This window comes from Simochromis diagramma, unplaced genomic scaffold (assembly GCF_900408965.1).
Source record: "Simochromis diagramma unplaced genomic scaffold, fSimDia1.1 OVJJ01000453.1, whole genome shotgun sequence".
Lineage (NCBI taxonomy): Eukaryota > Metazoa > Chordata > Actinopteri > Cichliformes > Cichlidae > Simochromis > Simochromis diagramma.
Window position 1 is genome coordinate 450,200 of NW_024387471.1, and position 27,890 is coordinate 478,089.

Genomic DNA, 27,890 nt, shown 5'->3' on the forward strand with positions numbered 1-27,890 from the left:
GGACCGTGAAGGGGGAGGGGCTTGGAGTCGCCGAGTGAAGTCGTGACCATAATTGGACATGTGCAGGTCATTTTACCCGGACGCATGTTTGGTTGCGCTGATAACCCTTCCGCTGTTTCCCATGACGTCAGCTGGCTTATGCTCCGAAGAGTCGCCGGCGCGGGGAGCTCCTTCCGCCGCCAGCCGCTCGTCAGCGTCGCGGTCCTGCTGCTGCTGCTCGCTGGTACGTTACCGCGTTGTTAGTAAACCGGGAATGTCTTCGTTCATCGGGGACTGTACGAATGTAAAACACTCAGATTTTAAAAACAGGGCGAACATTGAAACGATTTAGTTTCCAAACGAAGACCGAATATTAAGATGGGGATATGCTCGGTGGGCAGAGACGGGTGGGAGTGTGGAATAACTTTAACACGCGTGTCCTCGTTTCCTACTGAGTGCATACTTGCTGCAAATATCGGTAAATGTGGTGCGTGTTACATAATCCCACTCGTGACGTAACCCACGGTGCTACACCTAACTGACATCTAGTGGCCGAAGGTGTCGCCATCATGACGTATCTGGTGAAAATCTCACGAATTCTCACAGTTGGAGGGTTTCGTGTAGCTGCGTTCCCGACATGAAGCACCAGCCCCGTGGCTGCTCTCCCACTGCTGGGTGTGCAGTTCCCGGGAGCACCCAGAGCTCTAAGCTGAAACCTGTATTTACAGTTTGAATGGACGTATGTAATGCTGTCCCTTATCCACTCTGAAGCAAAACTCTGTGCTTTTCACATGTGTGTATATAATGTAATGATTTACAGCACAAGATACTAGCGGAAGCTAGAGCTACTGTAAATGCAGAAAGTGTGTAAAGTGTTTGCAGATGTGTGCAGATGTTTATCTCTGTCATGCGTGGTTTACACATGCTGCTTTTGGCCCTATCAAAGCATTCACACTCAAACCAGGTTTCCCCGTGTCTCAGTGCTGAGGGACGCAGCTTCCCTCCCTGACTTTAAATCCACTGACATATTTCATACTTTACAGTCTGATTAAACACTTAATGCATTTTACATTACAGGCCACTTTCACACAGTACTATAAAAAGTATTTCGTTACCTATAACACATATAATGTCACACAAACGCACAATTTACAAGATGAATTTCAAAATGTATTAGAAGAGTGTGTGTGTGTGTGTGTGTGTGTGTGTGATAGAGAGACATGGATCAGCTCCTGCAGCCACGAAACAGCTGTTTCAACAAGAATTCATAGTAAATAGTTAAATGCAGCCATGCTGGTGTTCAGCCGTATTTACCCACAGAACTTACCTTAAAACAGTTTAACTTATGAATCACAGCCAGTAGATCCCATTCATACATATTTTCTGGGGTTAATAAAATAATCCAAATATGATAGTCCTCTTTTCTCTCTCTCTCTGTCTTCAGTGTGACTGTTATGGCTGTCCTCGTCAGACGTGGCCTTTTTGTGGCCCTGCATCATGCCCTCAGGCAGGGTAGCAGCTCAGTCTGCCACCCTGCATTGCCTGCTGCTCTTCTAGGTACCTGCTGCTCGTCTAGAGTAACCTGTTAGTTTAGGTGTAAAATCATCCATATAACCAACGTTGGCTGTGGTTCTTATTTAGTCAAAGAAGCTGTGTGTTTCAATCAATCTAATGTAATCCAGTGCTTAAAAGCATACCGTATACGTACTGTACATTATGACCAAAAATATCAACACACCTTAGTGCTACATAAACCATGCATACAGCTGTGTCAGCTGCAAACACAAGCATTTATAAAGAGATGATAAGTAGGCTACTGAAGTGCTGTGGTTTTAATGTGTCAGGACATCGTCACCAGAACTGGGCTTGAAGTATTAAAGTACCGATCGTACAGTAGAGCTGCGACTAGTGTGCTGGATGGGTTTGAGCTAAATAATGACCTGTTTAAGAGCCAGTGGTGCTGGTTTCAGTCTTTATGCAAATGTGCTGTTTTTAAATAGGGCTGCCACGATTAGTCGACTAGTCACGATTAGTTGACTATCAAAATAGTTGACGACTGATTTAATAGTCGACGCGTCGTTTGAAGCTTTGTAAGATCCCAAAAGACGCAGGAATAAGTAGCAGGATTTAAGAGTGTAATAACGGAGACTGAAGCAGTCACCTGATGATGATGATACTGAAACGTTTCTCCATTGAAAACATCCAGATGAACAGAATCAACCTTCTGGGATTGACTTGGATGATTGAGCGTGCATCAAGGCATGTAAAAGACGGCTTGAACACACCAGGATGTCTTGTAATGTTTTGTAATACAATGATGAGACAATCTACAGAGGTGAGGTGTAGGCACTAAACAGCTGGTGCCAGGACAACAACCGTTTCTCTCAACGTCAGCAAAACAAAGAAGTTGATGTTGGACCAAAGAGAAGAACACCTGCCCACCCACATCAGCGGTGCTTAGGTTCCTCGACGGGAACTTTATCAAGGACATCTCCAGGACTCATGGACAGTGTAGTCAGGGAGGCGTGTCAGCGCTTATACTTTCTAAAGGAGGCTTAGGATGTTTGGCTTGAACGCCAACATCTCCTCAACCTTCCGCAGAAGCACAATCGAGGGCCTACTAACAGGCTGCGCGACAGTTGTCAACAGCTGAATATCACTAGAAAGAACGGCACGCGCCTCCCTGACATTAAAGACATCTGTGAGCAGTTTTCTACACTTTCTGAAAGCTTGTATCTGTTTTCACAGCACTGAGTTCATCTTTAAAAAAAGATCTAATCCAATATTGTGTCTACAGATGACGGACAGCTTGGTAAAGAACCAGTTTTAAGGCATTGATGCACTTTGTATTAGCAGCGTGTCAGAAACGCTGAGGTAAACCATATTACACAAGATCTCTGCTGAAAATCAGCGACAAGCTCTCATTGAGTAACGGTTCATGAAGTCGGCGTCATGGACGAGGAATCTGAATGTGAAATATTTGGTTCAATTGTCATTAGTAATGAGGTATAACAGCCATCTGCAGGACACCGTGGGGGAGGCTGTGTCATTGTTTGGGGCGGTTTGTCCACTTGTGGTGTTTGGCCGTCTTGTCAAAGCTAACAGAATAATGAAGGCAGGAAAGTACTGTCAGATTATAATCCCCATCAAGTATCTTTTGAAAAGCTTCTGACTGGATTCAGTCTTCAGCACGACTGTGATCTCAAACACGATGGAACATTATTGGTCACAAAGGAGTCTGGGATCACGTAATCAAAGGGAGTCAACATCCAGAAAGCCTCGTAATGTCCTTTAATAAGTGTAGAGACGGGTTCCTGAAGACTGCTTCAAGACATTAACTGCCAAAGAGCGTTCAGGATGTGCGGAGAATAAAGGGGGTCGCACTGTACGCGTCGCTTGTGCCGTATATGATGTATTTCATTTATGTTTGCATGTTTCAATAAGTCGTTGCACCGAGTTTTGCACAGTTCTTTACTTAAGTTAACATTTCTGTAATGATAGTGTTTATGAAAGTCTGAATTATAACGTGATAGCCTCGTTGATGTTATCCCGTACTTGAACGAGGCAGACCTGCTCATGTTGTGATAACCTCTCTCAGAGACCAGAGAATTCATATGTACATGAATGTTTAAGGCTGTAAACGACTGTTAAATTGTAGAAGATGCTGCCTGTGGTCTCGTACTGTAGCAGTCTGACATTCTCTGTTGGGTCATCAGGTCATCTCATCTGAGACTCTGTTCGTTTGTAACTTTGCTCGTGATGTTGTTTCACCCTCTGTCTGCTACTCTTCATACAGCCCAGTCCTTGGTTGCAACCCTGCTAAGGGGTGTTTGGTTCTAGTGCTGGGTGGAATACGTTTCTCCAACATCCATGTCGGGCTTCAATCTGCTGCATCTAATAACCAAGAGTCAGCCTGTAGCTCTGAGGTCCTGCAGTCTTCCCTCAGGTCCACTGATTGGGTGCTGTGTGCCTGCTCTGCTTTGCCTCACTAAAACTTTAACACTCCTGGTGTGTCAGCCTGACTTTACATTTTTCCAAGATTTTGCACTGATAGATGTTTGACAAACACAGACTTGGTGCCAGTTTGTGTTTTCCAGTAAACTTGCATCCTGTAAGAGTTGCTTCATGTGTTGCCAGGTCCTAGATTTGGCTGAAAAATGAGTGCAACCACTGTAACTCGTCTTTAGTCTCTGACCTGCTAGTCTAACAGATAAACGATTCACCGCTTGGCTTTCTTGCTGCTTGCATGCACTGAGTGATTTTGTTTGTGACGTTGCACCACATCCTGCTCGTAGATTCTTGCAGTCTGAAATGGTGCCAGTGTGTTTTTTGTTTTCCTGGACAGCCAGTTTTACCAACATGCACATATGTTCTCTGTCAACCCAGAGGAGCATCTCCGTAAAAGCCTTGCACCTTTCCTTCAGTTCGTACATAAATACAGAGCTTCTCAGGTGGATATGATCCATTTGTAGAAATCCATTTGGAACATTTTGATTGTTGAGGTGTAAACAATCCAGCTTATTCATCTCAACTGTAGCACAATCTGTTTTTTATTGATCCACCTGCTCTTAGATGTATTCATTTTGTTTGTATTCATATGACGGTGTGCAGTGTAGTTAATACTTGCTGCTCTCTGTGCCTGACCTCTCAGGAGCATGTAGGACTAAAAGGACATGGCCTCTGAGGTTCACACAGGAGGAGCTGAGACAGCGCCTCACACCAATGCAGTACCATGTGACCCAGGAAAGAGGAACTGAGAGGTACAAGTTAGTCTTTCAAAATAAACCACTGAGGTTCATTATGTAAAAAAATGTGACCTGGTCGATGTAATCACAGAAGTTACTCTGGAAGCCGAACTTCAACCCGTTCAGTATTTGAAACTAAATCGTGAAACTGTCAGCTTATAGTTGCTGCCAGCTGACAGATTATTGCTTACATCGTTTATGGTGATGTTTTACTACATGATCTAAGTTATTACCAGATAAAATCAATCAGCTTGTTGTTCAGTTACATGAACAGGACTGGGATCAGTTTTATTTACACAGTTCCAACAACAGTCGCCTCAGTGCGCTGAAAGGTCCGGACTGAAGTGCATCACAGCTAAATGAAGTCATTGTCGTGAAGTTTCACTAATGCGTTCTTTTCCACAGCGCCTTCAGTGGAGAGTTCACATATCAAACAGATGAAGGGACCTACGCCTGTGTCGTCTGTGGGTCGGCCCTGTTCAGGTAAGACTGCCCTGCTGTTTGTTGTTGTGTGTGACTGTTAGCGCAGTGCTTCGGTGCTGCCGTGCGCATACGCACTCGCCTGCTGCCCCTCGGCCTCTGTACACGGGCACCTGTGGGATAAAGGTGAAATCATAGCATAGTTCTGGTCAAGCTCATCTGAGAGTTTCAGTAGATGTAACTTTGGTATTAATGTGAAAATCCCAGGTGACTTCCTTCTTCAGTTGTCACATTCACAAGAATTTCTGAAAACTTGACCTCTGACCTTGTACTTGAGGTCGCCAGTACGCCATCAGCTTTTGATGGCTGTGGGGTAAAAACGTAAAGGTCAGTAGAACAGCTGACAGTAGGAGACGTAGCACGCCACTACAGTTTAAAATAATATGGCGAATAAGACATAAACCAGTATTTTTCTTCATGGCATTTTTATTTTCTCTCGTAGTTCCAACTCTAAATTTGACTCCGGATCAGGTAAGTTAAACTTCACATTTTATAAATGTAAAAGATTATTTGAATGTACTGTATGTAAAGCTATGTGTGTGCTAAGAACGAGCTCTTACTGCCTTAAACTGATACTGTACAGCACGCAGGAAACAAGCTGAATGTGGGACACGGTCAACAACAGGCAGACGTGTAGCCGCAGGAGTTTCTGACTTGTTTATCAGTCTTTTGTAAATGTTGGAACAACTTTTATAAACACATCAATAACAATACGGTGTGGTCCAACACTTCTGTTATTACAGTTTATTTCCAGTAGACAAACAAGATGAATATTTTTACAGCTGCTGAACAGAAAGAATTAAACTGTGGATCAACACAATCATACGTGGCTGTAGTGCGTCGTAGTTCATGTCGAAGTGATGCTCATTACACTTGGCTGGATGTCTCTTGTTATGCATTGTTGTAAAGTTTTCAGGTTCATGAATATGAAAATAAATATCGTTAAATCTGCTTCTGACTAAAAGCTCTGAGCTGGTTTGGTAGAAAACAAAGTTTCACTTCATGTAAACAAACAACCGACTCTGTAAAGAAGATTCACAGTAACTCCGACAGACAAACGTAGCTACAATGTTACAGATGATGATGCAGCGTGTTGTTACTAGACGACGTGATGCTGTCATGGTTACAGGTTGGCCATCCTTCAGCGACCTCATGAAGGAGGAATCCATTACTAAGGCTGATGACTTCTCCTATGGGATGCACAGAGTAGAGGCTACTTGCAGTCAGGTACACCATAAACTTCATCAACAGCTGTTGTTTACTCTTCTACTACGAGGTCGTCAGTCTGTCACAGGGCTAACACAGACAGACAACCATCCACTGTCACACCTGTGGGCCAGGTGACCTAACCCCACTGCATGTGTTTGGACTGTGGGAGGAAGCCACACAAACACAGGGACACGAGCTGTTAGCCCGAGGTGCTACCCACTGGGCACTAAAGTGGATGAAACTTAGATGTATTCATGCACTGAATCATTTTAGGCTGTGTTACTGTTACTGATCGCTATTTTCAGTTAGACAGAAACACATCGTTTCTCTCAGATCAACGTTTGCCAAGATTCAGTATGACTCACAAAAACGTGACTCACAGCACTCATGTTTCTATGTTTCAGCAGTCGTTACGTTCACTGTGACCCAGGCTCAACAAAATGTAGCTGAAGGGTTTTTAGAAAGCATAACATTTGCCACCGGATCAGAATCAGACTGCTTTCAAACAGTCTCTGTTCTTGGCGACTGAATTTTCACCAGAATGATGCAAATAAAGTCATGTGGAGAATATCTTTGCCATTTATCAGGATCAGGAGTAAATCTCTTCCTTTCTGCTTCAGTGTGGAGCTCATCTGGGACACCTGTTTGACGACGGTCCGAGACCCACAGGGAAGCGATACTGCATCAATTCTGCCTCACTGGCGTTTCAGCCTAAAGACACCGCGCCCTCTGCCTCCAGGGGTGAAGCTGAGGGTGGAGCTGCCAGTAGCTCTGCGAGCGATGAGAAGACTGAGCTGTAAAGAAAAACAGAAAGCCCCTGAGATTAGTTCTATTCTGACTTACTGTGTAAGAAACAGGTGATTATGAGGTGATGTTCAGGATTCAGCCACTGACCAAATATTCTCTGTGAACAGTCATGCAAGAAGGAAGTTGTGTATTTCTTTTTGAGATGCAGATAAGGAAAAGATTAGAGGAAAAATAAGCTGTTTTCAATCATTTAATGATGCGCACAGGAACACACTTCATTTAAAGTTCTTGTTACTCTCACTTATTAAAATTTGGTTAATGGATTGACTTTGGATTTTAAAAACAAACTGCTGTCGTCTCATTCTGTCACACCAACCCTCTGCATGTCTTCCTCTACATTCATCAATCTTCACTCTGGTCTTCGTCTTTGCCTCCTGCCTGCACCGTCCCTCCTCTGCAAATGTCCTGCCCATCTTATCCTGCCCATCCAGGAAGAAAACCCAGCATTCATTCCTCGTGTCTTTAGCACATACCTCCACCTTTGTGGGGGCTCACCTGCCGGCTCCCTACTCTCAGTACAGATCCCAACTATTGCAGTCATGGAGACTTCTGTCTGACCTCATCTGTCCACCTCTCCGTCCCCTGCAAACGAGGACGGGCTCACAGCCCTGATATAATCTCACCCCCACCATGAACCAGTCTTACCTGACCCCAGGTGCCTTGCTATCCTCATGCACTTCCTCTCTCGTGCGTTCTCTAGATCTTTCTGACCTTCTTTGTATTTTTTCATCAACACTGTGGCGCTGCTCTGCTGCTCACCGATTGTTCCTGGATTCAAAAACTTGTCCCTACATGTTCATGGTATGGCTGATCAGCTTCATCCACCCAAAACCTTTCATTTCCTGTGTCTGTATTTGGATTGTGTCTGCAGAATTAAACATGATCTGGTTTGTAGGCATGCACACACAAACATGTAGACATTGTTATATCGTCACTTTGAAATGATTAGATTTTATGACCATATATTTTTGAAGACATGGTTGCACACTTATATTTTATTAATGATATATACACTTGCTCCTTCTTTAGCTCTACCTTGAGAAATATTTGCAGTTTTTGGTCACAGTGTGAATTAAAATAGTTAACTGGTGAATAAAAACTATCCAACACTATGACTTGCTGCTTGTATATTTAAAACTGTAACGTATTTGTGGGTAGTTCCCAAGGGACCACAAGGCAACACGAGACGGTTGTTAAGGGCTGGACCAGTGAGCTGAACGCTGCTTGCTGTGAGTTTTATCTTCTAGTATCACAAAGAGCAACAAAGGTTTCTTCTGGTAAGAGTAGATGTTACGATTAGGCAATGAAAGTGTGAAGCAGGTATAGCAAAACCCAACATGAAAGCTATTAATTGCTTTTGTGAACATTAAACTTTATACAAAGTGTTCTTTCTATCTATCAGTACCTGTTATCTTTTTGTAGTCTGATTACTTCAGTTGCCTTGAACACTCACCGTATGTCTGAACCTGCTGAGGTGCACGGTTGGTGGACCAGTCCACTAGTTCGGACAAAAGCTGGACGGTCATGGCCAAGTAGGCTGTTTGTACTCGCTGGCCTTTTGATTAAGAACACCTTGCTAGAACCGGACTAGACCCTCCAGAAGTGCCTTAATTCTTCATGGAATTGCTTCAACATTACTGGAAACACTGGTCAGAGATTGTGGCCCATATTAACGTGGTAACATCACACAGATGCTGTAGATTTGTTAGCCGTACATCACTGATGCAAATGTGTTGGAACCCATTTATAAGGTGTTCTTTTGGGTCAAGACTTTGGAACCTGTTTGAGTCCACTGAACCCACTGTCATGTTCAAGAAACCAGTTTGAGCTGAACTTTATCCACACTAATGAGTTGATGTCTACTTCTAGCAGGACAGCATGTCATAAAGAGATGAACTTAGTAAGCAACAACACTCAGGGAGGCTGTGGTGTTGAAAATAAGCAGCTGTGACCTCTGAGATCCAATCTTCTCTAAGACAATGGGATGGAAAACTGTTCTGCACCAAACGTTTGTACTGGGTCCCCCCCCCTCTTTCTGGGTGTCACATCCTCTGAGATGACTTGTAACTTCGACCATTGTCACCATTGTTGACAGACCCTATCACCGCTCTCTTTGTGTCCTTCCTTTAACGTGATTTAAAACATAAATCAAACTTTAAAAGCACTAAATTACATATAGATAACAGACTAAATATGTATGTATATATAAATATTATGTAAACCCTAGTGATTAAATAAAGAAAATCTTAAATAGGAATGTGGGGGGGCAAGTGGGATATTGCACAGTGGCAGGAATGAGCAGCAGTACAGACTGAACAGCACAAAGTTTTTAGTGGCAGTTAGTACAGTATTGCACTTTAAAAAAAATACCAATAAAGTGAAGTGAGCAGTGCAGATTATACAGAGTACTTGTGAAGCTGCAGGTAGCTTCTGAGTGCGTCCTGTGTGTGTGTGTAAGTGTTGCGGTTGAGGTGTCGTATGGCTCGATGGTAGAAACAGACAGACTCCTGTAACGTCTGCCAGATGGAAACAAGGAGAACAGCTGATGTGCTGGGTGGCTGTGGTCCTTGATGATGCTCTGTGCTTTACGGAGGCATCGCTGAAGATAAATGTCCTGAATGGCAGGAATTCAACCCTCCTCATCTTTTCCAAGTGTTTTCACACTATTTTTGCATTTGGCTGGGTCAGTGTCACTACTGGTAGCCTGACAGGGTGTGTAGATCACAGAGAGATTCCACAGGTAGTCCAGCTCTTTCAGGATGGCACATCAATACATGCCACTGCCAGACGTGTTGAAGCCAACAGAACCACACTGAGGCCGCCTAAGTGAAGGAATTAATTTTATTTTCCATTGAAATCTGATGTATTTTCAAAGTGTTCCTTTAACTTTTTTAAACAGTCTATTTAAAAATAAAATCAATCTCATTCTGAATCTTTACCTTTGAATTAGTGTTAAACTAGTTACATTCATTGCATTTAACTGACGCTGGGGTGGCTGCAGCAGGTCATCTAATTGAAAGGTCGGTGGTTTGGGGAACATACTGAACCTCACAGCTGATTCACTATATGGTACATCACATATAGTATGGGACATATATACACCTCCCACAGACTAGACACTGAGGTTGCCATTCTCACATCCTGAGGCAAAGCAAGACCTTTGGTGCTGTAGACGGATGAGCTTCTGTAATCCAGCAGGAGAGTGAGTCTCTGTTTAGACAGAGCTCTACCTCTGGCTGGATTTGCACAGCAGGTCACACATTGCACATTCTGAGTGTGGTCAATGTAGGTATGTAGCACACGCAACGGACACACAATGGAAACTCCTCTGCTCCTCAGATGCAGACGGAGAGAAGCAAAAGCTCAGAAGCTCAAATTCCATAAAGCTATAAGCTGCAGGAATAACCCTGGGTAAATATGCAGTGTTCAGGCGCAACAGAACCCTGAGGCCAAGAGAACTGTGTGCCAGAGGGATGCTTTGAAGGTCAACAGACACATGAAGGTCACCCATTCACTCTGCAGAAACCAAAGTGAGAAGCAATGCAGTTTTATATGTAGGGATGGGTATTGATAAGATTTTCACAATTCCGATTCCATTTTCGATTCTGTTTAACGATTCGATTCTTTATCGATTCTTTTTAAAAAAGGAGAACACTAAGGTCGATTAGCTTAGAACTTTGTTTTATATCTTCTCTTTGAACAAGATAGACATTTAGGAGTAACATGGCCTTACAAACCCAACAGTGAGATCTTACGAGATCCACAGCCTCTTCAATGGGGTGTCACAGGGTCCCCGGGAAAAAAAATTGTAAATGTAAAATAATAAAATAAATATTCTTCTGTAGCGATCAGAGATGGGCAGTAACGCGTTACTTGTAATGCGTTACTGTAATCAGATTACTTTTTTCAAGTAACGAGTAAAGTAAGGGATTACTATTGCAAAAACGGTAATTAGATTACCGTTACTTCCCGTAGGAACGCTGCGTTACTGCGTTACTAAAACCGTGATTTTTTGCGAGAATGTCTCATGACAGTGACGTAAGCGAGTGCGACGTTCGTGACAACAGCTGTGTGCAGATCAACAGTGGATCATATATCGAGTGCGGGAGAGAGTATGAGCGTGCAGCGTTTAAAGCGTGGAAGTACTGACCTTACTTTGAGTTTGATTCCATAAAAAGTGACAAAAACATTAGTGTCCGCTGTGCGTGGGAAGAAAACTTCTTTTTACAGCGAAAAAACCCCTAAACTTCCGAGCAAGCACCAAGTAGCTACGACGTGATGGGAAACTCACAGAGAAACTCGCGGATTCTTCCACTGACCGCGGCACACCTGCACCAGGGTAAACCTCCGCCTGCCCCACTCCTGCTTTACAGGTGAAAATAGAGCAACAGGACCGCTGAGTCTTTGACTTTATTTATTTTCTGCTGTGTTTTACTTGCATCTATTTGAAAGACTGAGTGTAAACACAAAAAATATTTTATTTTATGTGCTGGAATGTGCAGAAAATAGGTTTAAATGTTAAACAAATTTCTTCCAGTCAGAGAATGTTGCATATAATTAAATTTTTGCTTGATGCATAAAGTTAAAAGATTAAAACTAATAAAACAAGTTTTAAAAAGAGACTTTTCCATTTGATTACATTTTGTATGATGGATTATGCAGAAAAAGTAGAATTGGGCTGAAAGATCTATCACTTTATCACCTATTCAGGTTGTAAATCGTGTTTTTAAAAAGTAACTAAGTAATTAAGTAATTAATTACTTTTGAAAATAAGTAATCAGTAAAGTAATGGGATTACTTTTTTGGGGAAGTAATCAGTAATTAGTTACTGATTACTTTTTTCAAGTAACTTGACCAACACTGGTAGCAATAACAAAGTATAACATAAATTATTCTGTAGCAATTACACAAGAATATCCAGTAATGTCCCTGCCTACAATTAAACACATTCACTTACTGAAAATCATCTGCTGTGGCAAACGGGTGCAAGGCTTTGACCACAAACTGAGTCACTGCTCGGTGACGTTCGTCTATCCTGCCTGAAAGGAGACGCTACCGGTAGACTGCAGCAAGAACTGCCAGCATCTGAGCCAGACTCTCTCTCATCATGGTCACTAAATGCACAGTAATGGCAGGTTTGTAATAAGGCAGATCGCGCTAACATAATATGCACTGTTAGTTGATTATTTACCTGCCGCGTTAACGGGAGAGGACGTGCAAACGTTACCGCTGCTGCTGGTTGAGATTCACGAGTCCGGAGCGGAATTAAAAACACGACATTCATTTAAGGTCATCGTGTGTTTTGTGAGCAAATGCTTTTGCATATTCGTAGTGTTTCCTCCCTTAAATGAAATATCTACTTTGCAAGTATTGCAAGTTGCCCTGTTGTCATCTGTTCTCGTAAAGTATAACCAAACTTTTTAGCGTTTGAGCCGCCATGTTTCCTGCCAGGTAAATGACGCTCCGCAACGTGGTGACGTCATTCGGGGCAACTGGAATCGATAAGGGAATCGTTTGCAAAAATGGCAAACAATTCCAAGGAACTGAAACAGTGGGAACCGGTTCTCAACAAGAACCGGGTTTCGATACCCATCCCTACTTATATGAAAGAAATGTCATATCCACAGAATCCATGAGTTCAAAGAGCGAGGGCCACAAAGGGCATCCAGCACAGAAGCTAAGGCCCATGAAGGGATGCTAGCCCCTTTCAAAAAATCTATGGCAAGGACATGTGCAGCTGGTGTCACCTCATCAAAGCCAATATGAGGAGGAGATGTAGCTGCTAAGAGAAGGTCTGGCCTCAGGGTCAGATGGCCTGGAACATGAGCAGCTCTTACAGGCAGAAAACAAACACTGCACCATAACAACAGAGAGCGAGACAGCTTTAACAGAGGAAAGGAGCGCGTCCCTCCCTACCTGTTTATGTAAAAGACTGCTGTTGAAGACAACACCATGCAAAACGACACCCTCTCAGTCTAAGACCCTGGTGCAGGAGCCTGGACTCCCTCCCCCTGAGGTGACGCGATGCACACAGGCTGTGAGAGAGTGTCCACCACCATCTTTAACAGTCTGAGTGGCACTAAGCAATCGTTGATGCCATTGTGCCCAGTAACCATAACATTGTTTGGAAATGCCATCTGTGTCCCAGCTGAAACTGAGCGAGGCAGTGATAAAACGCGGCCCCTCTGTGGTCCGACTAATGTATCCAGTCGCAAATCGAAGAAAGAGATCTGCTGACTTGGAGTTCGTGAGCTCTTTTTAAAGTTCACTAAGAAACCCAGTGCCCGAATGTGGAACAGAACCAGCGAATGCAGGAATGCAAAGCTCAGGTGTCTAGCCATGTTAGATTGTCCTGTGGACTAAACGGGATTCAAAAGCTGTCTGACTGTTAGAACTGGAACGTTTGTAGATATTTGTTCAAGACTTGCAGGGCCCATATAACCTTCAGGATTAACTGTTTGTGGGCCAAAATCACACCTGCATGCCTCTAGAGTTTCCATACAAGAGGCAACTTGAAACTGTCATCACCAGCAAAAGCTTTTCTACGAGGTATTAAATCAATTTCAGTATATTTCTCATTATTACCCTTAATTTATGGACATCTATAGTTTGATTTCTTTGCATCCGTGGATTGGATGGGTTGTTACCAGCCAACTCTGGTGAGAATTTAATATTAATAGCACCTTTAGAAATGTATTTACTTATAAAACTGGTGATGCATTCAAAACTTATTGGGGAACAACAATGAAATATAGTGGGAACACTTGACATGGTCACCTGAACATTTAACACAGCCCAATTCCACCCATTCTCACAGCTAGGAGGACTGAGGCTTCTTCGTCCTGGGCGTTGGATCCTGCCAGGGGCCTGAAGGTGGGCCTTTGCTCTAAGCCGACTGGCATAGAACTCGACCAGGAGGCTGCGCTCTCACTGGTGGCGCACCCACAGCGGTGGCAGTGGGCGCCACTCTCTTATAAAATGAATTTGATACATAGAAAAAAAACTGAACAAGTGAAGCATTGTGAATACCTGAATGCACCGTACTATATAAATATTCAGACCCTAGGAATCATATTTCCAGCTGAATTCAGAATTTGCTTTGGGGGTTTTGAATTAATTTAGTTGTTTGATTGCGGTACACCAGTTTCATGTCTTGCACTTGAACTATGTTAAACTGCACTGTCCCTTTTAAATAAAATAAATTCAAGTTGATTTGAATATGTGTGACAAAATTAGGATTTATTTTGTGTATCCATTCTGCAATTGAAACGTCATTAAAAGCCTGCGCTACACTGACATCTGGTGGAGGGTCAGGCAAACAGGAAAGGTAAATGAAAACTAGTTCGTGCCAGTGCTGCTTTTATTTTGAAAGTGTGACTTTTATTTGTGTAGACGTGCAGGTGAATCCTCATGTCGGATGCAAAGAGAAAGATTAATACCGTATGCCGCATTCACAGGCCGCTGCGCCCTGAAATATCTTCCGTTTCTTTTGTCACACACAAACTTCTACCCTCGTTGGCGTTTGACTTTCCTACGAAGAACACATCCGGGCATTTTGAGCGCACTTCATACGTATTTTGGCTGCGACTGATGACGAAGTTCACAAACGACAGCGTTCTCTGTCGCTAAACATGTCACCCAGAAATCCTGGTACGACGCTCGGTAAGTAAACGCATGTACGGGCAGAACGTCCGCAGTAATCGTGCTCCCACGTTACCGTGACCCAATAACACGATGATTTTGTTACCAAGGAATATTCACTTCGTCATTTTGCTTTGCGCAGGATTTCACGCTGAAACTTTGAGTGTACGATGCTAAGTTAGGACAGGTGAAGTCAGTGAAGCAGTTAGAGGTGACTGACCCTGAGAGCACGGATGTTACTGCACACTAACAAATAGAACCGGAACAGCGCAAAGGAAGCGTTTTAATCCTGCTTTCCGACGTGTAGCTAGTTTTTACTGAGCAATCATGTGACAGCTGGCTCTACTGTGTAATTGAATACTCATGAGGTGTGTATAAGACGTAACACAGCACTGCAGTCTGCTGACAGTTTGTTTCGGACTAGAAAGAAGAGCACGTGGGTTTACCTCGTGACACTACAAAGTTTAAAGAATGACAAAGTTGATTTATATTCTATATTTCCACAAATGTCCTGCTGTTATTATTCTTCCCACTCACTCCTTCTGTGATTTGACGATGGCCACCTCAACATCTACACAGTACACTTTAAGCTACCTGCGCTCAGAGTGGATGTTTGTCAGTCCAACCAGAGTCACCTGTGAGGCACCTGCACCTGTACTCTAGTGTATTTGTAAGGGATGAGCACAGAGGTCGTATCTGATGTATGAACATGAGATCAGGTCAGAATGAATCCAGACGTGTCACAGGTTAACCTGGCGGTCACATTAACAGTTTGTGTTTTCTGACATTTGTTGAGCTGATGGAAAAGTTGCATCTGAAATTATGTGACATAAAAAAACACGTTACTCTTTATGCTCGCTGCTCTTCTGCAGTGCTACATGCTAAAGTAACATGAGCACAGCTTATAGACACCTGACTATGGTGCTATACATTATGCATACATTTCATTGTCTTGTGTCTTTCATCTCTTTGTATTTGATAGGCCCTTGTGACTGACAGACCATTTACTCAAGTAAAGTACAGATACCTGAAAATTCTACTTAAGTATAGTAACTAAGTACTTCCCACATCTGCAAATATGTTTACTCCTTAAAACAACAACTGGTGAACAAAATCAGCATTTTCATTCTTTCAGACTGTTGGTGTGCCACAGAAAACAATCCGACACTACCACAAGGGAAAACACTTAAGCCCTTTTCCCATTAGTACCTACTCAGATTGACTGGTTTCCATTACCTAATGTGTGTGGTTGTTGTTATAGCAACGTGACCATTGTCCCATGATGTAATTGGTACACAAACACTACAAGAAAGGAGGTCGTCGACGTGAGGATGCACCTGCTGCTCGGTGTGTCTTTTTGTCACACTCGGGGACCGTGGCGTTGTTTTTGTAGCCTTTCCTTCGTTGCCAACAATGGTGCTTTTGATTTTCATGAACAAGACGCTCTCATGACTCACCGAGTGATGCCACTGACTAGCCAATCAGTGGCATGCAGTCTGATGACATCACATTTTAGTACCTGCTTGCATCACTTTGTAACCCCAGGTGAGCAGGTAATATATTAGTACCTCATACCAGGTACTATGACCAACTGCAAAACCCTGAAAACCGCAGCGAATCATGGCAAGTCGATCTGAGTAAGTACTAATTAGGGCTGCCACAAACGATTATTTTGATAGTCGACTAGTCACCGATTATTTTTGCGACTAGTCGACTAATCAGATCATCATCCATTGGACGTAAAACGTACAGCTTGTTGCACCAGCAGCATCTGCTCTTATATAACTATCATTAGCTTACAGCTTTAAGTGTGTAAGGTATGTGCTAACTAACAATAAAGACAAGATGATAGTTTATTAAATTTTAATGAAATTTGCAGATTGTTTCGGTGAAGTTTAATAAACTCTTTTCTATCTAAAATATAACAGGACACCGGAGTAAATTCTGAGCATCTCACACTTCTGATGATCAGCCGTCTGCTTGATGTTTATTCAGCTGTGTAAAAACTATAACTTTAATCTCAGCTAAACCGATTTACTCAGGAACAAATAAAATACTGAAAAAAGCCAAACAATAACATTTTTAAGTTATCTAAGTGACTTATATATCATGTTTAACCTGAGTAGACAAAGATGGCAGTGGGTCTGAAAACCATGTGCTGGGAGTCCGCTGTTATCCCCGGCTGTAGTGAGCCTTGAACCCCGGCTAGCTATCGAGCTGGTGGGTAACAGATGTCTCCGAAAACGTCGGAGCGCTTTTGAAAATATGTGGCGTCTTGATAAACTGAGCAGATATTTGAGGTTTACACAGCTACATTCTCGCCTGAAAATATCTTAAGTCCTGCCATCTTCTGTTTCAGTGCGTTATTACGCTCTTAAATCCTACTACTTATTTCTTACAAAGCTTCAAATGACGCATCAACTATTAAATTAGTCGTCGACGATTTTGATAGTCGACCTAATCGTGGCAGCCCTAGTTCTAATGGAAGGGTATAGGCAGGGTGTAGGTGTTGATTGCCCGGATCTTGTTCTTTCCAAGAGCGAGCATACCCAAGATCTTGGGTATTTGGTGGTTTCGGCTCCTCGTCATGGTTCCCATTCACCTGCAAGATTCTAAGGTACTTGTCCTCAGTCTGCAGTGTCACCTACTGGTAGTGCAATCCCCTCATTTCTGACCATTTTTTGTCTCTTTGTTGCCTTCCAACTGCACGTCTCCAATATGAAAGAAATTCTCATGTCGTTTCTGTAGAGCCTCATTCACTCCCAGCATACAGCTTGAAGCCACCCATGTTAGGGCTGCAGCTATTGATTATTTGAGTAAATAAGTTTGATTATTCCATCGATTATTTTGATAACAAATACTTTGGTCTTATTAATGAGCAATAATAAATATTCAAACGATGAAAAACGGAGGTCTTTCAGAATAGACTATTCATTGTATGATTTACCTCAACTTACTCTAAGGCTACGTTCACACTGCAGGCGAAAGTGCATCAAATCCGATTTTTTTTTTTTTGACCCCATGCGACTCATATCTGATCATGGTGTGACAGTGTGAACGGCACAAATCCGATATTTTCAAATCCGATCTGGGTCACTTTCCTATGTGGTGCTGAATCCGATACATATCTGATGTTTTAGAAAGCGACTGCTGTTTGATGGTCATGTCGCATTAAATCCGTCTTTTACGTCACCTGACACAAGACAGACGCCAATTATCAGCTCCGGAGAAGCGTCCGAGAAGACATCAAGAACGCTTACTGGCCATCCGGTGAAACTGTTGGGAAGACAACGTTGGAGAAACGTGAACATTTTATTTGTACTGTATAATCTGCAGATTCTGACAGAAATCTGCAGCTATCCTTTGAAGCACCGCTCCTCTAAAACAGCAATAAGGATCATTATTAGGTTATTCACATTATTATGTAAATAACAAAATAACTTAAAGCAAAAATTGGGAAACGTGAAGTCCGAAACAAGTCTTTATATTAACGCCATCAATCAAACAATGCTGTTTGCTCTGGGTCTAAACAGAGTGCGTTGTGTGTGACGTCTTCTTTTGCGCATGCGGGCCGCTTTGAGCGTTCACACTAGAGCGCGTTTGCTGTCACATTTTATTTGTAGTGTGAACGAGCAGACAAAAAAAATCAGATTTGATCAAAAAATTGGAATTGAGCATTAAGACCTGCAGAGTGAACGTAGTCTAAGACTTACCGTATTTTTTTTGGACCATAAGGCGCATTAAGCAAAACAAAACAGTCAGATAAGTCAAGCTTTACTCAGCTCATTCTTCTTGCTTCTTCCACTTTTGTACCATTGATTCATTAATGTTGAATCCTCTGCAGCTGCTCTATTCCATGTTGTTGCAGTATATAATAATAACATGGACTGAACCACCACTCACAACCACTAGCACTTTATATAGCCTCTGTAGAAACTATCTACACCCTCACTTATCTTAACTGCACTACTGTATAGCTCTGTGTAAATAATCATTCTGTACATTCGATAATCTTTAGTCCTACAGCTGTTTACAACTTGCATAGTTCCCATTTCTGTATAGCTGTATATCCCAGATTCTGTAAAGTTATTTATTTCATATTCTGTATAGTTTTTCATATTTATATCCTGTTCATATCCTGTACATAGCTTGTACTCACTACAGCCTGTACATACTTATAGTTATAGAATATTCACGACATACTTCATACCGTGTACATTATAACATACCATAATAGACCCATTTCTGTAATATACTCACATATCTATAGTATTGCTAATATATATTGTAATATATCTATATCATGGCTAAAGCACTTCTGGATGGATGCAAACTGCATTTCGTTGCCCTGTACCTGTGCATGTGCAATGACAATAAAGTTGAATTCTATTCTATTCTATTCTATATTAATGACTAACCTCGTATTGTGGATGGATTATCTCAGTTGTTCTCCTGACTGATGTGGTCCGTTTACAGCATCCTGCCATGCGATTGCATTTGTCTCTAACCATCGGGAACCCTCACGTTAACTTTCATCAAGTGGAAAAAAGTTAGCGTTCATCCTCCAGCTTCACTGTGTTTATGTTATGCTAACATAGCTGTGTCGCTAGCCACACGTAGCACAACATTATATACCAGCTAGCCCAACTTCAGTAACCCTACAAACGTCACTGCTGTTTAGTTTTCTGTCTTCATTTATGTTGGAAGTGATAGCAGAGCTGTACGTTTGAATTCTTTCAGAAATCTCTCAGTCAGAACATGCTACATCATGTTTAGGTGGAAACTAGCGAGCTAACTTCCTGCTAACTTCTAACTCCGTTAAATGTCATAAACCCTGTTTTCATGGATGCCTGGATGCTAAACTTAATTGTTACACCTGGTAGAGCAGAACGCTGATCATTTTATTAAAGATGAAAGACTTTAGACCGTTTTAACTCTCAGTGATGCTGCAGTGTTCGTTTGACTAATGGCGTCAGACTTAAACACCAGATTGTTCCAGTATTACTGAGTCTCCAGCCTTTGGCGGCTGTTCTCATGTTGTTCCCCTGATGCTGAGTTTCTACCTTGTATGGCTCAAAGCTGGCTTACTCTCCTGGTTTCTCTCTGGTGTTCCTCTTTGGGGCAGTTAGCTGTGAGTCTTTGTAAGATTCAAGCTTCTTTGTCACGTGCATAGTTATACAGATATAACACGCAGTGAAAAAGAGAGACAGAACTTTATATACAGTGAATGAGTATATACAAAGAGGACATTATGTGCAGCAAGTGGGTGGCATTTTATATATACATTATATAAATAAAGATAAGAGGCCTCACATACAACAGTTTGTTGTGCTTAGACACCTCATGCTCACGTCCCTCTGTGCTGCTTTGATCTCTGCCTCTGGTATCGAGAGGACATCTGATTGAAATACTCTGTGTGTTTCAGCCACTTTAATAAAGTGAGTTTGTTTCTGTTCTTCTGTGTTCATAACAGACCTGGAATGGATATCCAAAGTGAGAGTGAACACACAGGCTGTGTTGAAGAGGGCTCAGTTTATCCAAAGACAGAAGATCCCCAAGAAACAGTGGCAGGTGAGCTGTGCTGTAAGCTGTGGTGCACGATGACAACAAGCCCACGCTGTCTTAACTTGTAACACCAAAATGCATTTATGTGTACGTCCATGTAAGCACACCTCTGTGGTCATAGACAGTATTAACTATAAGGCGGTGTTTCAGGGCTACATTTTTAACATGTCTCACGGTGTATCCTTCTCTGAGCGCTGTTTCCTTGTGTGTACTCGCAGGCTGCGTGGCTGCTGAAGGCCGCGACCCTGATCGACCTGACCACTCTGGCCGGAGACGATACGGCCTCCAACGTGCACAGGCTCTGTTTGAAAGCTATCCAGCCAGTTCGATACGACCTGCTCAAGAAGCTTGATATGCACGACAAAGGTCCGCCCTCACGTCTGTCAGGAAAACTGATAAAATGAAAACAAGCGTTGGTGTCATAAAATAATTATTAGTAAATAATGAGCTAGCGTATCCTGTCACGATAGCTTCATTGGTGCTTAGTATTAATTCTCAACGTCTCTATAAGTAAAATAAATCTCTGCTGTTTTGAATATTGTTGTGTTGAGCATCATTAGTGTAAAAGGAATCACAACAAATTTGTATTCATTTGCAGTTTTCCCAAATCATGCCAGCAAAATCCCGTCGGCATCACGTGAGAAACAAGTAACGGCTGTTTCCATGTTACGGTTTCACCTGTCAGGACATAATGTGTAAATCACAGGTCGCAACATCGGACAAATATAATCCTGCATCAACAAAAAGCCGTGAAATTTATTTATTTAACACAAACAAAAAGTCGTGTGTGGCAAAACTAACCTTACTTTAAAAGCAGATTTTCCTGTTTGCTGAGAAACAAAATAACCATTAACCGTTGTTGCTGCGTCCCAGTCAAAGTCCAGATCAGGGACGTGACGGGTCATTAATTCTAAAAGAACCTCTGAGAGCCTCTAACACCGGGCTCACTGGATGAAATAAAAAGATATTACACGTGCATTTTAAGTTTAATCACGTTCATCGTTAATCCCATAATGTTTGAAACGTGCGTTACTCTGCACACACAGTGTTGGTCTTTATTAGTGTCCTCGTCTCTGTGCAGAACAGGGTTACACATCACTGTGGTTACGCGCTCATGTTCCAGTTTGCTCTGACAAAGACGCACAGCTGCTTTTTCCCTTTAAAGCCAGTGTGAACAGAGCGTTGGTGGTGAGGACGGCTGTCGCTCATTTATTCACAGAGAAAGTCAAACACAGGGCGGCTTTGAACCATTAACATCTCGCAACCGCATGAATTCAAATGTTTTATTGACCTTTTTCTGCTACCATGATCTCATTTATCAGTTTTATCATCCTATTGGTCATCGTTACCTGATGAGTAAGCATGCCAGACTGCTCAGACACTAGTCCGCCTGCAGAGGGAGCCACAGGCCAGTTTATCACCACGTGTCTTCTTCTTTGCTCTGATCCCTGATGTCAGGCGTGACAACAGCAGCGGTGTGTGTGTATCCGTCTCGTGTGACTGATGCTGTCGGAGCACTTAAAGCAGCCGACTCCAGCCTTCCTGTCGCCTCAGGTAAGTCGTAGCTATGGCAACCCTGTGTGTGTAATATAGAAAATGAAAGGTTGTGCTGCCTGGGCTCCACTGTGTTATCTGTTTCTCCCAGTGGCCACTGGCTTCCCAGCTGGCCAGACTCCACTGGAGACCCGCCTGCAGGAAGTGCGCATAGCAGTGAGTGACGGCGCGACGGAGATCGACATCGTCATCAACAGGATGCTGGCCATTACAGGACAGTGGGAAGGTATGCTGCAGCCTCACTGTCGTTACTGTGGTTGTATGGAAGGATCTGTGTGTTTAATACTGATGTCTGAGCCTGTAGTAAGAGTTTAATACGTGATGAAATGCTAGTTACAAAACAAACCATCGGCTAATCCAGTAATCCGCCCATTTCCTGTCACTTCTGTCTGCGTCATGAGGGCAGCAGAGAAGGTGAGGCCTCCCTCCCTCAGTGTCCCCCCCCCACACACACACACACACACGGGCGTGCACTGAACATGTCGAGTGATTTCAGTTTCGTGTCTCCCTCTGCAGCCATGTACGACGAGATCCGTCAGTTTCGGGAGGCTTGTGGCCCCGCCCACATGAAGACCATCCTGGCTGTCGGAGAGCTCGGCTCGTTCACCAACGTCTACAGAGCCAGCATGGTCGCCATGATGGCTGGTCAGTCTCACAGCTGTGTGTGTGTGTGTGTCTTCATCTGATAGTTTAATTACACTTTCTAGTGAAGCTGATCATAAAATAAAAACTGCATGGTTCCAGCTTTATATTTGTTTTCTGTTAGTAATTTCAGTTTAAAGACGAGCAGGTTGGGCTGTGGATGTAATAACAAAGCACTGTGTTAATGAAACGCTGCATGTATGAAGCTTCTTTACACCATGGAGGCCTTTTACAGATGCAACTCAGTCTGTGAAGCTCGATTTAAGGTTTTACAACATGTTTAGCGGCGTCTACAGAGTGTGAGGTCACTGGGCTGTAGTTTATATTTGCTAACTGCTGAGAGAACCAGTAACCCACTGTGTGTGGGGTCATTTACTGCCTCTGGCTGCAACAGCATCCCATCCACTTTCACTTCCTGTTGCTCGAGCTGTTTGTCGTTCTTTGTCTCGCTGCACTAAAATGTGAAAGTCTGCCTGTAGCTGTGATGTTCAGGTTTGTATAAATGAGTGAGGGGGGGGGGAGTCTAACAGAGATTTCTGAGAGTTTGATGATGTTGGGATTCCCAGTCGTGCTTTGGTAAGAAATGTTGTGTTTGTAGTGTGATGCACATGTAGCAGCTGCTTATGATGTTTGGGGGGAAAGACAGTTTTATTCCATTAAATGATTGCATGTTGCAGACGTCTGCTCTCTGCTCTGCCAACAGAGGGGGGGAGGGAGGGAGAGAGAGGGGGAGGGAGGGAGAGAGAGAGAGGGGGAGGGAGGGAGGGGGGGGAGAGAACTATTAGCAGCTACGAGCCGACCCGGTGATGTCGTGTCCTGCACAAGACTAAACTTTAAACATGTATCACACAGAGTTACGTCTATGACCGTTGTTGAGAACAGGGCTCCATGATGTAAATGAGTCTTTATACATGCAGGCTTCATGTCCACGTGACGCTGGGTTCATGGTTTTGATCAAAGGTGTGAAATCATAAAGATTTTTAGGCAGAGTCACAGATGCCCTTTGGGCTCGCAGCAGGAAAGGCCTCCAGTGTAAACTCGCTCTCCGGGCTCTTCACTCTGACAGCTGTTAAATGACTGAGACTAGCTTACAGAATAAGTTGATACACAGGATCTCAGACCCGTGTTTTCATTGGTCATCTGTTCTGTCGTGTCTAATGAAGCACGTGGTCACACAGGCTGTATGACAGTAGCATGTTGATCTGCTCCTAACTCTGCATAACAGCTGATCTGCACTCACTGCCTGCATGCCTGCAGCGTATGTAGAAACATTTACACCATGTAACAAAAATTGCAGACATATGCACGCGCACGGGCGCATGTGCACGCACACACGCAGGCACGCACACACACACACACACGCGAGCGTGCTTAACTAGCCGTCGCACAGGCACACACACACACACGTGCACACACACACACACGCGCACGCTTAACTAGCTGTCACACACACACACACGTGCACACACACACACACACACACACACGCGAGCGTGCTTAACTAGCCGTCACACACACACACGTGCACACACACACACACACGCGAGCGTGCTTAACTAGCCGTCACACAGGCACACGTGCACACACATGTGCGCACACACACACACACACACGCGCACGCTTAACTAGCTGTCACACACACACACGTGCACACACACACACACACACACACGCGAGCGTGCTTAACTAGCCGTCACACAGGCACACGTGCACACACACACACACATGTGCACACACACACACACACACACACACACACACACACACAGGCACACACACACACACACAGGCACACACACACACACACATGTGCACACAGGCACACACACACACACACACACATGTGCACACAGGCACACACACACACACACACACATGTGCACACAGGCACACACACACACACACACATGTGCACACAGGCACACACACACGTGCACACAGGCACACACACACACACACAGGCACACACATGTGCACACACACACAGGCACACACATGTGCACACACACACACACACATGTGCACACACACACACACACACACACACACACACACACACACACGCGAGCGTGCTTAACTAGCCGTCACACAGTAAGCCGATTACGGACCTAAATTGTCAGGCGCTCTGATAGAGATCGTCATTAAAATACATTGCTTTTGTCACCACACTTGCTCCTTAATCTCCTCTTGTTCCTATGAATTGCATATGAGATTCCTGAAATTGAATGATAATTTTACCTATTAATCTCTGATATAGCCTTTTTTACCCCGCCGTTCCCCGCCAGTATCTCCCTGCCCACGCAAATGAATAGAGCTTCATTACCGCCACCCACATTTAATAACCGTTATCCATTATCTGGTAATTAAGACTCCGTATAACGAATCTTAAGGATTACGCCAGTTTGAGAAAGAGGGGAGAGAAACTGAAAAAATACATATAACATGTCTTTAATGAACTGTAAAATTTCCATCTTGTTCTGTTCGGTAATGAACGGTCATTATAACTCAGGGAGGCAGGAGGGCGGCGCCTCTTTTTTTCTGCCCCTGCAGTTTGTGGGTAATCTGTTAAACTGCGTCATTTCATCTTCTATTTTTATCAGTCTAGCTGATAAAATATAATTGGCTGTGAAGGAAGGCGAGGAAAGAAATAATGATTTTTATTGATGAGCATTAAGCTGTCGTTTGTTGCAGCAGCTTACGCTTTTCTCCGGCCGCGCTGTCGGTGCAGTCGACCTGCATGGGAGCGCCGGCCTCGAGCCGTTTGTCGTCCTGTCGGACAAATTTGAAGTCGAAACCCGACAGCTGAGCGATGCAACATAACCTCAGTACGTGCTTTTGTTGAAGACATCTCATCTGTTCCAACACGGCAGGTTCAGACTTCATCAAGACGTCTACAGGGAAGGAGGCTGTCAATGCTACTTACCCTGTTGCCATAGTGATGGTGAGAGCCATCCGTGACTACTTCATGAGTACGGGCCACAAGGTACAGTGGGCGTGAGCACTCACTGACTGTAGAACAGTTACTACATTTATTATGTTCATGAAACCAGCATCACGTTCACTGTGACTGATGGACTGAAAGTCTTTGACATGGAAAGAAGTACTTGCATGAATGTGGAGCGAGTCATGTGTTGTATGAGCAGCTCGAGTACTCGAGTAGATGAGAAGCATTTTATCAAACAGCAGGAACTTAATTCTGCTCAGTTTCATTAAGATGCAGCAAAAATCTGAACAACGCTTAATGTAAACATTTACATGGCAGCGCTGCAAGACAGGTTGAGTCACCATGACGTGCGTCTACATCAATAACCAATCGTAGGCCAGTCGAGGCTCGCCACAGTGTGCTCTCTGTATTTAGTGTCAAAACGGATGGTTTTGATTTTAGTGCTGTGGAACCAGGTTCAAGCAAAGTTTCTCAGATTAAAACGCTCTTTATTAGTTAAAATGGCCTGCATTTACACCGTGTTAGTTCTGACCTGCTTTTGCCTTCAGAACTTTATTGTCAGTGTTGCGACAAAAAACTACTACTGAAAAAGTACCAGGTACTGTGACCTAATGGAAAACCCCGCAAACCGTGGCGATCTGAGCTGAGTAGATCCGAGTAGGTACTGATGCACCAGGGGCTCTACTGTGTGAAAGCTGGCAGGGAGACAGGGTTGGTACTGATGGACCAGTAGAGCCCCTGGTCCATCAGTACCAACCCTGTCCCCCTGCCATGTGAAAGCTGGCAGGGGGACAGGGTCACCAAAGATGGAACCTCGGGTGCTGAGTCTGTAGCCGGGCTCTGGCAGAGTGGATAATGTCGCAGCAGAGGGAGGAACGTAAACAGCCACCGAGGTCACATGGGTCCAACTGCTGGTTGACGCATGTGCACGTAACTTTTTTTTTTTAGGCGTGTGTATTTCCAAGTACCACCTTTGTAGATGTGTCATCGTGCTGCAAGTGTGTTGTGTGTTTTATTGACACACGTGTGCATGCCTTCTTTTAGGTGGGCTTTAAGCCAGCAGGGGGCATCCGAACGGCTGAAGAGTCTTTGGTTTGGCTGACTCTTATCAAAGAAGAGCTGGGTGATGATTGGCTCTGTCCCGGCCTGTTTCGCCTGGGAGCCAGCAGCCTATTGGCTGACATTGAGAGGCAGGTGGGTACGCAGTAAACATGCAGTAGATGTGACATGTCTTGTTTTACACAAGGTTCTTACAGATGTTTTTGCTTGGACAGATTTATCATCAGGTGACTGGACAGTATGCAGCGTATCATGAGCTTCCCATGGCTTGAATTCACCTGCTTCACGTTTTAAAGAGAAGCTCAGAAGATCCACACGAGCCTCAGTCGTAAATCTGCTGCTCCTTCAAGGTGCTTTCAGTGTCCTGATGAATAACCCAGCTGGTAATTTAAAGCTTGAAGCGAAGAATGTGATGAAGATCAAAGTTTTTTACTTGTTATAATTTAACAATCGCACTTCATAAAATAAACACAGAGTGAAAAACAGTTTGTTTCCTGTTTATTCTTGTGAATGGGGGCGATCGTGGCTCAAGTTGGCAGTTCAGTGACACACAAAGGCCCAGCTGGACTTTTGCTGTCAGGTGACCTGTGCAGCACCATGCTGTGTGCAAGAGATGCACCATCAGCTGAAACCAGAGTGTGGCTTTTGCAGCAGTTTTACGTCACTCGTGGCAGAACCACCAGTCGTGTCGGCAGTGATGGCAAATATAAATGAGCCATCAGAGCAACAGATCTGCGATAGGAAGCGTGCGGCTTATGCTGCCAACCATAAGTGATCCTGACCTGTCCACTGATCTGTGCTGAACGTCTTCCTGAGGATTAGACGCAGGGCTTGAACAGCATACAAATACATTTGAGGTTCATCTCAAGGCAGAAAACTTTTTCTTTTATACTTGAAGACGTTACAGACGCTGACCTTGGACGAATGAGTCGGTGCCTTGTGGAGTGATGGGCACGAGCTTTTTCATTCACCTTCCTCCGAGGGGTTGCCTCAGCTGATCCTCTGCTGTCACACGATCCCTGCACACTCACTACATCGATGAATGTTCTCTGTTGTCTTCCTGTTTTCCTTCTGCCTGTCAGCTCCATCTTCAACATCACCTGCCCACTATAGCCACTATCCCTGCCAAGTAAGTGGGCTAATCTAAAGACAAGGTTGGTGAGTAACTAAAATAATAAAAGGAAAAACAAGTTGTTTTTTCTAGTTTGAGAAATGGCATCATGTCTTTGAGCCACAGGGAGTTTGGGGGGTTAGGTGACTTCCAG

General features: G+C 43.7%; 2 protein-coding genes across 2 annotated transcripts; both read left to right on the forward strand.

The window, feature by feature from the left end:
- The first annotated feature begins 128 nt into the window (after positions 1-128).
- msrb3 (methionine sulfoxide reductase B3) lies at positions 129-8,335 on the forward strand. The gene is made up of 7 exons (XM_040015084.1): positions 129-223; positions 1,424-1,536; positions 4,631-4,739; positions 5,130-5,207; positions 5,647-5,675; positions 6,334-6,431; positions 7,034-8,335. Exons 2-7 carry the CDS (start codon positions 1,434-1,436, stop codon positions 7,211-7,213), a joined length of 597 nt encoding a protein of 198 aa, XP_039871018.1. The 5' UTR covers positions 129-223; positions 1,424-1,433; the 3' UTR covers positions 7,214-8,335.
- A 6,293-nt stretch (positions 8,336-14,628) lies between these two features.
- Positions 14,629-27,110, forward strand: dera (deoxyribose-phosphate aldolase (putative)). The gene is made up of 9 exons (XM_040015087.1): positions 14,629-14,882; positions 20,335-20,432; positions 20,645-20,792; positions 21,885-21,980; positions 22,072-22,206; positions 22,497-22,625; positions 25,493-25,605; positions 26,611-26,760; positions 26,841-27,110. Exons 1-9 carry the CDS (start codon positions 14,852-14,854, stop codon positions 26,895-26,897), a joined length of 957 nt encoding a protein of 318 aa, XP_039871021.1. The 5' UTR covers positions 14,629-14,851; the 3' UTR covers positions 26,898-27,110.
- The last annotated feature ends 780 nt before the right edge of the window (positions 27,111-27,890 follow it).

Coding starts and splice junctions, on each gene's coding strand:
- msrb3 (XM_040015084.1), top strand. CDS start 1,434: ATGGCTGTCCTCGTCAGACGTGGCCTTTTTGTGGCCCTGCATCATGCC. Junction 4,740..5,129: donor CAGGAAAGAGGAACTGAGAG/GTACAAGTTAGT, acceptor TCTTTTCCACAG/CGCCTTCAGTGGAGAGTTCA. Junction 5,208..5,646: donor TGTGGGTCGGCCCTGTTCAG/GTAAGACTGCCC, acceptor TTTCTCTCGTAG/TTCCAACTCTAAATTTGACT.
- dera (XM_040015087.1), top strand. CDS start 14,852: ATGTCACCCAGAAATCCTGGTACGACGCTCG. Junction 21,981..22,071: donor CAGCCTTCCTGTCGCCTCAG/GTAAGTCGTAGC, acceptor TGTTTCTCCCAG/TGGCCACTGGCTTCCCAGCT. Junction 22,626..25,492: donor CATGGTCGCCATGATGGCTG/GTCAGTCTCACA, acceptor CCAACACGGCAG/GTTCAGACTTCATCAAGACG.